Source organism: Capsicum annuum, chromosome 12 (genome assembly GCF_002878395.1).
Source record: "Capsicum annuum cultivar UCD-10X-F1 chromosome 12, UCD10Xv1.1, whole genome shotgun sequence".
Taxonomy (NCBI): domain Eukaryota; kingdom Viridiplantae; phylum Streptophyta; class Magnoliopsida; order Solanales; family Solanaceae; genus Capsicum; species Capsicum annuum.
In genome coordinates, this window is record NC_061122.1 from 148,350,481 (window position 1) to 148,363,046 (window position 12,566).

The following is a 12,566-nucleotide window of genomic DNA, read 5'->3' on the forward strand; positions in this document are numbered from 1 at the left end:
ACCACAATAATTATATAATCAACAATAAAGACAATATATATAAGCAGAAGTTTAAATTAAACACCAAAATCATATATTTGATCAGAAAAATACCGATCGCAAAACAGAACAGCAAAACAACACAGGCCACAATAGCAAAATAGTTCAACATCTAATAGAAGAAAAATCAAGTTAATAATGTTTCAACATCTTATTCGCGTTCTTCTAAATTCTTACTCTTCCAAAATTCATCTACTTCATCAAGAAGTAGAAGAACAAGAAAGTCGCAACAATTGACTTTTTTTTTTTAATTTTAAAATTGACCCTAAACAAAAAATCAACCAAGCAATTTTTTTTTTAATTTAAAATTGACCCTAACAATAAAATCAGTATGATGCGCTCGTATCAGCTTACATTTTGGATCAGGTTGCATCTCCCATAACCTTCTGAGGCGCTCGCTTCTGTGAGATTAGTCCGCATCAGCCACACAGCTAGGGGCTTACACTGCTTTGCATCACCGCATTATGCAAGCAAACGCATTCTAGAACACTGACTGACTTTAGAGACAGTCCATCATTTATAATTGGAAGAAAATTGCAAAATTTGTCGTCCACAGTTATGTTAAGAAAACCTAGAAACTAGAAGTTCCAAGAACATCCAAGTTGGTAGCAACTACTAACATCAACAAGAATTTCAATTACTCCGACCTATCGGAACTTCAAAACGAACAATTTACTTTCCTTCTTGATAGTAAATTCAAACCCAACACAACGAATTCAAAATAAAAATATAACCTAAAATCATCAAACAAAAACACAAAATTGCAATTCCTTGCAGATCGTGACTGCAAACAAAAGTGAAAGACACTGGGAGGGAGTGCGTACAAATGGAGAACCAAAATTAAAATTGTAAAAAAGATAGGTTTAGTTTTTGAAAAAAAAAGGGGGGGAAATTATTGGCTAAAGGCAAAAAAGCCCCTCCTTTAATGTGCTGGCAGTGAATAGTAAGGCTATATATATATATATATATATATATATACACACACAAGTAGTCTGTCTGCTGTAGAGAACACAGAGAAGCCAACAATAACTGAACAGTAATCTTGGCCAAAATGTGACATCCTGTAGATATTTAGATTTGTTTGGGGCTGCAAGTGCAAGCAGAAAAAGGGGGATTTTCATTCTTCTTTGCAATATAATGTAGCAGTTCGGCTAGTTAAGACAAATGAGACATGCCTCCTCTGTCTTTCAAAATACAATTGATGACAAGAGTTTCACTTTTACAAGAGACGGTCTTGAGAGCATTTCATCTACCCTACCCCAAAAAGAATATTGTTTCGCAAGTCATGTCTGAAATCTAGAACTGAATGGTTGCCAAGTGCCTCGCAGTATATTGAATCGCCACAAGTGTACGAACCAAAAAAAAAGAACTGAACTATAATATAAATACATGGATGCCATCACTTTGCTGATCTACCATACCTGTTAAGTCCCCTCCCAACTGATCTCTTGAGCACACTCCCCGCAAACAGTGCTGCAACCCCGCTTTGTGCCTTGACTTCTAAGTGTAAGCAAATGTGATAGGTTTGTGCACTTCCTTGGCACCAAACGGCATCTTGTACTCCCTACTGAAAATACAAGATTACTGTCCTCTGGCGGCAAAGTGGTGGCACGGGAAACCACTGTCTTTTGTTTTGACAAAGATTCAGTGGTAGAGACATGCTGCTCAACTACAGGTTCATCTGGCGAAACTCGCCTCTCTTCCCATTCAATAGATCTTCGGTACACTTCCCACGCCATTTCCTGCTCTTCTTTTGATAGTTTTTCATCCTCATTCTCTTGCAAGAGACTCTCATGTTCATGATAATTCGCAATCCACCTGAAGAAATGACTAACTTCTTAAAAAAACAGTGTTCTTCTATTGATGAAGCAAATGATGATTTATCAACTAAAAATGAATTTCCCCAACAACAGTACACCCAGGAAAAAATCTAACGCTTGAATGCTTCACTGCAAAAAACCATCCAGACAAATGTACAAGCAGGAACGTCTTGATCTCTTTTAACCCAGAAGACATTTCAGGATATGCTTTTAACTAACAACCGCTACATTTTTTAAAAAAAAAAGAGCACCTAAAGAAAGTAAAACGGAAAAGAGGAGAAGAAGCACCACATCATATAAACACAAATCAAAAATTGGGTCATTCTAGAGAGCTAACACGGGGATTGAAAGGTGGTATACTTTCTGGAGGAAATACATACACAGTCAACTTGTCAGCATCAGTAGTGAAGGAAGAACTGCAATACTTAGTATGGAAATGATAGAAGTAAAATATGGAGAATTGCTGAAAACAAAAGGCATTAGCCCAAAAATTACTAGAGCATTATGAGCTCAAAATATGAGAAGTAGGCTAGGCACTCCATAGAAATCTTTGTTTCCTTTTCATAGGTTAGCAGGGGCATTAAAGCCCGGATAACTTACATATCAGAACAAATCATAAGGTACACTGGGGCCTATCAGACACTAAGTTAAGAATAAAGTAGTCCAGCTCAGCCAAGAAATCAGTTGTTGGATGGTTTTTTCACTTGGAAAAATAGATATAGTAACAAGGTTTAGAAAAAAATGATGACAACCACGTCCTCTTACTCCAACAGATGGGTTGTTTCTTTAGTTCCTGATTCAGCGGGTGCAAAGCTAACATCAGACAATAACACCCGACTTGATAACAGAAACAACCAGTCTCATTCGACACTGATATATCAAAAAGTTAATTTTAAGAACGATAAAGAAAAGGAAACTATGAACTTCTTCCAGCTACCCAGTTTCTCTAAGCGAATAAGTCCGTTTTTTATTTAAAGAACTACGCATAAAGAAACAGGAACAGAGTTTTCTTTTTTTTTTTCGAGAAGGGAAAAAAATAACTCTGTTCCTTTTTCTTTATGCAGAATATATCAACAGACTTGCTGGCTTACAGAAAGAATGGAGTATACTTAAACTGAACTAGACAAATAAAAACAATTGGGCTTTTCTGATTAAGGCAAATCAGTCACCCGTGCAGGTTCTGGATATTATCTCCTATGAAGTCTAAAGTAAGCAAACCAAAAATCAGAAAGGTGACAGATAAAGTGAAATTTATTTTAAAACATACACACATACAGCTATATATAGTTTAATAAAAACATGTATTTAAAAAGTCTCAGAACACTAACTCATTGCGTAAGATTCCCAAAACACATTGAAAACACAGAATTTATGTTCTGAAATAATTGTTGAAAATGACGACGCAAAAAAGAACGTCCTACCGTGGATGATGCCTGTCAATCAAACTTTGCATTAGCTTGTCAGAAGAAGAGTTTCCATTTGGAAGGGTTAATTTTTGTTTCGGAACACTCCCAACATCTACATTTGTGTTTGCTTCACCAGCATGTTCTCTTACTTGCTTCAATTCTAGAGGTATATCACAGCTTTCGTCATCTCCGAATTCAAAAAGATGCAACATTTCCTCTTTGGATATAGTTCTATGTACTTGTTGCCTATCAACCACCCGTGCTGCAAGACCTTCCTTCGTTACCTGCTTAAATCATCCACTTGAATAATTCACGAAATAAAAGCTATTCTGACATGAGCTATTTTTGGATTCTTCCTTTACCTGACGCTTGTATATCTTTTCCTCCATTGTTCCATGTGCCAGTAAACGGTAAGCAAAAACAGGTTTTGTTTGACCGTACCTAGAATCATACAAGCATTCAGGTTAAATACATATTCTAATGGTACCTGGTTGTTTTATAATTAACAAATTTGAAAGACACACCTCCAAGCTCGATATATAGCTTGAAGATCATGAGTTGGATTCCAAGAGCCATCAACTATAATTACACGGTTGGCAGCATAAAGGTTGATACCAAGAGATCCAGCTCTAGTAGATATCAAAGCGCATTTAACCCTTCGATTCAATGGACTGTTAAAACAGTCAACAAGTCTCTGCCTTTCAGATGATTCCGTTCTTCCATCAATCCTATTGACCAAAATCGGAGACGAAAAACTCACAATGACACAATTAATGAAAGCAAGAAAACAAAGACAAACCACATCCTCAGAAACAGATGAGCAAAATAATATTCACTGCTAGATCCGCTTATCATAACCTTCTCCATCCATCCAAAAACAATAGATATATTGGGCTTCCTGACCATCAAAACTGGACAAACTTTGACTAAGATGTAGAACCAAATCTGTGTATTATTTGATAGACATGGACCTTGGGTCTAACTCAACCTAAAAAATTAGGTTGTGAAGTGATGATTAACTAATACAACATTCCCAATACGTTATATCTAGAGCAAAGACAACAAAATATGAGTTTGAATTAATTATAAGAAATGGACCTTGTACCTAACTTGATCCTAAAAGCTAGCTCCTGATATGAGGGCTGCCCAAAACCATACAAGTTGACAAGTGGTGAAACACTTGACTCTAATCATTTCTAAATCTGAGGTTTAGTGCGAGGAAAGAGGAAATGTTGGCAATTCTGATTTAGATGGAATTTGAGGATAATTTGAATAAGACACCTTTTAAAATAAATCTACTTATTTAATTAATGATCAGGATACCAATTATTATTGTGTTCCACAATACCATAATCAAAAGGACGAGATTCGGCCCCTAAAGAGCTCCCGTGGAGAACAAGAAAAGCTAAATTAATAAGTAAAACTAACAAGAGGACTATGTCTACTTCTTTGAGACTGCACCTGGATAACTAGTAATTATAAGGACAGACACTGAAAAGATATAGAAGTGTGTGCCGCGAGTCAATGGGTTTGTTCTTTCAATTTTCCTTTTTTTCTTTGACTAGATGATTGGAACCTTATAACTCTAAAATTATAGGTCAAATGTTCCTTTGAAGACAATCAATTTTTTTGCAAGAATTGTATCTTTCAAATGACATATTGTAACATATTCGTAAGAAATGCAACAACAAAGATGGCTTCCACACCAATGTAGTTAGGAGATACTTCTATTAAATTAAAATGTGCTCTCTAACTTGTCAAGTTTTTAGATAAGATATACACACACTTTAACATGGTATTAAAGCAGTTTGAGATCCCAGTCTAGGTATTGGGCAATCCTCACCTCATGATCTAACTTTTGAGATGAGTTAGTACCAACCAGGGGCGGAGCCAGGTAGGGTCAAGAGGGTTCATCCAAACCCCCATAGACAAAAATTACCCTGTTTATACACAGTTAAAATTATTTTTTACGTAAATATAGTAGATGTTGAGCTCCATTCAGCTAATTCATGTGTTGATTTCATATTTTGATTACCTTAGTGAAAATCCGAACTTCACCACTGGGACACCAAGGTCCATTTTCTTACATGGTATTTCCCAATTTTGGGTTTCATATTATGCCATCCACGCTCCAATTCGTAGGCATGAACAATCTCAACATTCTCCAACGATCTCATTTTTAAATTACTCAACCATTTCATTCTACCATAAGAGGGAGGACGGAGTGCTGGTGAGGTTGGATTCCCAGGATGTTTGTAAGAGGGATAGTTTTAAGTATCTTGGGTCTATGATTCAGGGGAATGGTGAGATTGATGAGGAAGTCTCTAAACGTTTTGGAGTAGGTTGGATGAAGTGGAGGCTCGCCTCAGGAGTGCTGTGTGATAAAAAGGTGCCGTTAAAGCTTAAAGGCAAGTTCTACAGAGTAGCAGTTCGTTCGGCCATGCTGTATGGCGCGGAGTGTTGGCCAATCAAGAACTCTCACATCCAAAAATTGAAGGTAGCGGAAATGACAATGTTGCGTTAGATGTGTGGACTTACTTGAAGAAATAGAGTTAGGAATGAGATTATCCGGGAGAAGGTGGGAGTGGCTTCGGTGGAGGACAAGATGCGGGAAGGAAAGCTGAGATGGTTTGGGCATGTGATGAGGAGGGGCACGGATGCCCGAGTTCGCAGGTGCAAGAGGCTAGCTGTAAGACCCCGTAAAAATCGCATGTCAAATTCAGCTCGTAAAGCTCCATGAGAGATTCCAACACTAAGAAAAAAATTTTGCTAAGTGTTCTAGTTCAACACTTACTCTCATTTTAGACCTCCTAGCTTCGGGGATTTATTTGTTAACCTTCCCGAACTCCGTTTTTAGATTTTCAAGTTGCCTTGTGATGGGGAAAGTCCCTAGTACGTATTGGACACATTCCGGGCGCATTTTGGGCGCATTTCCGCGGCTAACTCACTGGTTTGAAATGCTCCCGCATTCCGGGCGCATTTCAGGTCAAAAATTTCAGTCAACTTCAAACTATCATAACTTCCTGCATATAATGAACTGTGAGAGCTGCAATATATCAATAGAAAAATCTTTGAGTATTCTTTTCAATGCAATTGGTTTCATCCCATTTGAAAATTTGAATAAAAAGTTATGATCAATTTACTTCAGCCTATCAGACAGTCAATTAGGGACAGATTTGACCTTAATTGTTCCTTAGGAGTATTTTGGTCATCTTCCACCCCTATATATACCCCAAACACGGGATTAAGGCTTATTTGCAGCAAAATATACTCCTCTTCTCAAAATCCTCTCAAGAACTTAAGCTAGAGTTTCAATTTGAAGACCCAAATCCCATCAATTGAAGAACACAACTCCTCATTTATCTTCAACATCAAAAGAAGGGTTTCTCTCAAGATCATAACCTATAACAAGAATCAAATCCTTCTTCAAGAATATATGATATTCAAGTTTTTCAAACTCAAGAGCCAATTTATTTTCTCTCAAAGGAACAAGAACCCTAGTCAAGGAATCAAGAACATGTCTAAGAATTTCTTCAAGAATCTTCCACCTAAGGTATGCATAGTGTTCATCCACGAATTCCTTTCATCGGTAGAAGTCCAAGAATCATGCTTTAAATACTATATTGTGATTGTCTTGTTGAGATATGATCATGTACATGTTGATGGTTGTTGTTTATGCTTCAAGATGTTAATTTAGGGTGATTCTCATGAAGTATGTGTGCTTGTAGTTAAAACCCATGAAATTGGGTGATTTAAGATGACAAAATTATTAAGAACACTTATGCCATAAAGTGTGCATGCAAGGTGTTCGACGAAATGCCTAGAATAGGCATAATCATGTTTTCATGATTTAAGAGTTCTCAATTAACAAGTCATTACTCCATGTTTTATGATTCACGTGAATTCCATGTTGTGTGAATAAAGTTCGAATCTTTACATGTTGTTCATGATACCATGATATTTTGTGGATTCAATTGGTGAAATTAAGTTGAATTATGGTGTTATGGTGCATAAAATTGATCATTAGGCCTATGCCCTAAATAGTGCATGCAAGGTGTTTGTTAAAATGCCTAAGTGAAGAAGAATTGAGCACTTTGACCTATTTGTGATCTAAATGATGATTCCATGCCATATCCATGTGCTTAAGTTAACTCCCATGCTAAATCTATGCCTACCATGTGTTTGATAATGTGCCTCAACGAATAAATGATGATCAAGTACCTAGTCTTCGTGCTCCAAGATTTTGCCATGTCTCTTAAGTTATGCCATGTCTACTTGATCAAGATGATTTCTATGCTATTAATGTGCTATGAATATGTTGTTGGCTTGTCATGATATTAGAATTGACCATGATGTTAGCTATATGAAAAGGTTATGAAAACCACATGATTTATGAATTCCCCGTAGATGTTATATTATGGATTGTTAATGTTGGTCAAGTAATCTTGTATGTCAAGTCATGTCAGTTTTCTTCCATAGAGTCCTGGGGCTATTCGTACTCGAAAAATATAACTGTGTGCCTAGAGCCATGTTATGTTTTCACGATACTCTCAGTCAAGCCATGTTCAGTAGACTTCTGTCAGCTAACAGAACTCAGTAGCATTTAGTCAGTTAACAGAATTTAGTAGTGTTTCGCTAGTCATCGGAACTCAATAAACTCAATCCATGTTCAGTTCAGTTAAACAGAACAATCAGTAACAATTCAGTTAATTCTAGTATGAACTAGGAAATCAGTTCAGTATAATCAGTTCAGTGTCATTCAGTTGGGAGTAGGATTCAGCAGCGAGCGAACCCAAGGATGGAAACTCACCTGCCAGTAGAGGGTGTGATTCTTAGAAACAGTCCTTGCGTTCCAGAACTATGTAGCCAGCATAGGTTGAGACATCAATACCTGTTAGTTGAGGGTAGATGAGGTGGCTTAAACTGTCAGATAAGGGTTCCCACCGTTCTCATTAGAGTACCTGCCAGATGAGGGTCACTCACAGCTTGTCCTTACCAGTGGCGCGGTATTGATACCCTTCCAATCAGGGCAGAGATTGGACCCCAGCTTAGCTATTATAGCGTATTTGGGGCATGTCGGTTAGATAACTACTTCCCACAGTTTCAGTATCAGTCTCAGTAAAAGAACTCAAATAGTTCTTCAGGATATCAGGACTGTCAGATACAGTCAACTCAGATACAATACGAAACTCAGCTAGTTCCATCAGATTTAGGATTGTTAGATACAGTCATTCATGCTATCAGTTATCAGAACTCATGTTATCAGATATATCAGTTATCAGAACTCATGTTATCAGATATATCAGTTAACAGAATTCAGTTATCATTCATGATATGTTATCAGTAAATACATGTCATCAGTATTCATACTCAGTAGTCATGTTATCACGAGCTCAGTTTCAGGACTGTTATATACGATGAATCAAATCAGTTCTTCATAATCAGAACTATCAGAAACAATCATTCCTTTATGAGTAATATAGTATCAGTCTCCCAGTAGTCAGTAATACAATATCAGTTCCTCACTTATTAGTGAATTACATATCTCAATATCAGTAAACTCAGTCATTCAGTATCTCAATATCAGTAAACTCAGTTATTTAGTATCTCAGCATCAGTAAACTCATGTTGTCAGTATTCAAACTCAGTAGTCAGTATCACCATGAGTTTAGTTGCAGTTACGTATGTATGTATGTATTCTCACGTTCATATCAGTCAGCATTGTTCATGCATATAAAACTCTTTGCATTTAGCCTACCTCACTCGTATACTCAGTACATTCAATCGTACTGACACATTCGCGCTATGGTGTTTTATTTGACGCCATAGGTACAGAGGCACGAGTTTCAGAAGAGCAGTAGCATTGTAGATTTCAGCAGCCAGTGCTCCTCTTCATTCAAGGACAATATTATTATTACTTTATTACAGTATTTCAGATTAGTTTTACAGTTCATGGAGTTAGATGGAGACATGTTCTTTCAACTCCTTATTCAGTTCAATTAGAGGTTTTCGAACTAGATGTCCAGACTTCAGTATTTATGTTTTTTTTTGGTATTGTTATACCATGTTTTTCAGATATGTATCAGTATTGAACCTTATGGCCTTACAGTTCATGTTTTCGCATATTTTATGAGATATTATGTAGTTTACAGGTACATCTATCAGTCATGAGTTAGCTTGTGGTCCTTCGGGGTCATGAGCACCGTGTAGCGTTTCGGTTCAGAAAATTAGAGCGTTACACTAGCTTTGGATGGTTTCAGGAGGAGTAGAGGTAGGCCGAAGAAATACCAGAGAGAAGTGATTAGGCACGACATGGGGCTGTTTCAACTTTCTGAGGACATGCCTCTAGATAGGAAGGTGTGGAGGTCGCGGATTAGGGTAGAAGGTTAATGTGTTTGTGGGTTGTAGCTAGTAGTTAGGGAGCTCTGGTAGCCGACTTAGTAAGCCTACGACTGTGCCCACTGGTAGGAGCCGTTAGTGTATGCTATTACGAGGGGGTGGTCTTTTCTTATTTCTTATTTACTGTTTTTTTAACTTTTGTATTGCTGTTATTTTCATGGCTCTCTTAGCTCTATTTGTATTATTTCTCATTTCTTATTTCGGTTATGCCATCCATTCTACTTCAGATATTACTATGACCTTGTTAACTATTCTTTATCTTGAGCCGGGGGTCTATCGGAAACAACCTCTCTACTTTTTCAGAAGTAGCGGTATGGACTGCGTACATTTTACCCTCCCCAGACCCCACTTGGTGGGAATACACTAGGTTTGTTGTTGTTGTTGTTGTTATATATATACTTTTTATTACTAATAACAATGTCATTCTTTCTGAAATCGAAAGAACATAAATTATAAATACTCTCTTTGTTGTATGTTATTTGCTGATGATGTTGTACTGATTGACGAGACTCCCGGATGAGTTAATGATAAGTTGGAGATTCGGAGATAGACCCTTGAATCTAGAGGATTTCAGTTGAAAATGACCAAGACAGAGTACTTGAAATGTAAGTATAGTAATTTGTCGCATGAGGCTGACGTGGTAGTGAAGCTGGAATCTCATGTCATTCAGAAAAGTGAGAGTTTCAAGTATCATGGGTCTGTGATTCAGGGGAATGGTGAGATTGACGAAGATGTCACGCACTGTACTGGTGCAGGGTGGTTGAAATGGAGGCTCGCTTCGGGAATCTTGTGCAATAAGAAGGTGCCTCTGAAGCTTAAAGGTAAGTTCTACAAAGTGGCAGTCCAATCGGTCATGTTGTATAGAGCGGAGCGTTGGCCAGTTAAGAACTCTCACGTTCAAAAGTTGAAAGAGGCGAAGATGAAGATGTTGCGATGTATGTATGACCTTATTAGGAGAGATAGGGTTAGAAATGAGATTATTCAGGTGAAGGTGGGAGTGACTTTAGTGAAGGACAAGATGCGAGAGGTTATGTTGGTTCAATCATGTGATAAGGAGGTGCTCGGAAGCTCCAATGCAAAAGTGTGAGAGGCTGGCTATGGATGGCTTTAGGCGAGGTAGAGGTAGATCGAAGAAATATTGGAGGGAGGGATTAGGAATGATATGAAGCAGTTACAACTTACGGAAGACATAACCGTTGATAGGAAGGTGTGGAGGACAGGGATTAGGGTAGAGAGTCAGTGGGTAGGAGTTCGCCCATAACAGCAGGGAAGAGTGCTTTGTTTGCGTCTGGAGTTTCTTGTTCATGGTGTTTTGGTGATGTCTATGATTCGAATAGATAGTTTATAGTATTATCTTGTGGTTGTCTTGTTTCCTGTATTAGCTAGCAGTTTGTTCTCCCATTTTGTTGTGCGCTTTTATGTTTTTTCTTTGTTATATTGTTATTTGTCCTGAGTCGGGGGTCTAGCGAAAACAAACTCTCTACTTCATCTGATGTAGTGGTATGGACTGTGTACATATTACCCACCCAGACCCCACTATATGGGAATACAGTGGGCATATTGTTGTTGTTGTTGCTGTTATATCTTTCCTTTTAGTGGCCCATAATGCTATCCAATTTACACTTGCCGTCAAGTTCAAAGAAGTTGATACCATGAGGGATTCCTATAGATAACATGATTCCTTCATCGTGGGACTATCAAACCTGGAGTATGATGTTAGATTTTCCAACATTGATTGGACAGTGGACATTTGTCTCTTTAAATGTACTTGGGCTATCCTCACTACATGAACTGGATTTTGAGGATGGTTAAGCCTAAGGTCCACTTTTTCCCCATGATATCCAAACAGGCAAATAACAAGAGTTCGAGTTTCATCTCCACCTATCAGTAAAGGGAATTCTAAGTGTTCAATAAAAAATTAAGTCACTATTTGAAAGGACCTTTTGAAGACATAATTAAGCAAATAAAGGTGTGCTCCCTCTAATAGCTCAAGTGTTTGGACAGATGGTTACACACTTCAACAAGGTACAAGAGTAGGCAGAGGTCATGGGTAAAAAATCTCCGCAGCACCCTTTGTTAAAAGATATTTCACAAGTTTAGACCATTAAAAAAAATAGAACTAGGCTCTGTAAAAAATATAAACAAGTAAATAAAAGTATATTCTTTCTAACATCTTAAGCCTATAGAAGATACAGTCACAGTTCAATAAAAGCCAAAGGGAATCAGTGTAATCAAGTACTGTATTATTAATAATAACAACAATGAGGTAATTTTCACCATCGTCCAAAATAGTTTAAACAAGGTATACACACCTGTACCAGTCTTTCCGCCGCTTCCAGTGCTTCCCTTTTTTCCCTGGGCGCGTTAGTTTTGAAAGATATAGTTCAATGAGATCTAGTGTTGACAAGCTCTGACTAAAGACAAGTGCTTTGTCACCAACATCAGAGCTCATCGACAGGATGTCGAGTAGCAGAACCATTTTGCCACTATAATCAACTTCTTTGTAATTATTTTCTAGAAGATCGCTCCACCAATCCTGCAAAATAGAAACCGTGAGCTGGGAAACTAATAATGACATTTCAAAAAACAAATGTAGCCACAGAAACAAAATGGAACAACCACCACATACAACATGAATGTAGATACAAAACAAAACATATATTACAGAAGATGGCAAGAGCTTCCACGGCACATGCATAGATTATGAAGAAGTTAAAAAATAGGAAGCAAGAAGTATACCCCATGGAGGAAGCCATTATGATTTTTTCTGAGAGCTTCAATGTTGCTATTCGGCTTCTCTGCAAAAATTGACAAACAGATATTTATACGTGATGATTAAGATAGGCTAAATGTCATTTCAATAAAATATTAATGGAAGCACTTAATACAAGCCAAACTTATT

General features: G+C 37.5%; 1 protein-coding gene across 1 annotated transcript in view; it reads right to left on the reverse strand.

The window, feature by feature from the left end:
- Nucleotides 1–1,133: 1,133 nt before the first annotated feature.
- LOC107850211 (protein CHROMATIN REMODELING 20) overlaps nt 1,134–12,566 on the reverse strand; it is an 83,540-nt gene continuing 72,107 nt past the window's right edge. Inside the window, 7 exon segments of the mRNA XM_016694625.2 lie at nt 1,134–1,471; nt 1,473–1,857; nt 3,281–3,549; nt 3,628–3,706; nt 3,790–3,993; nt 11,977–12,200; nt 12,404–12,462. Coding sequence (XP_016550111.1) covers nt 1,439–1,471; nt 1,473–1,857; nt 3,281–3,549; nt 3,628–3,706; nt 3,790–3,993; nt 11,977–12,200; nt 12,404–12,462 — 1,253 coding nt within the window. The 3' untranslated portion in view covers nt 1,134–1,438.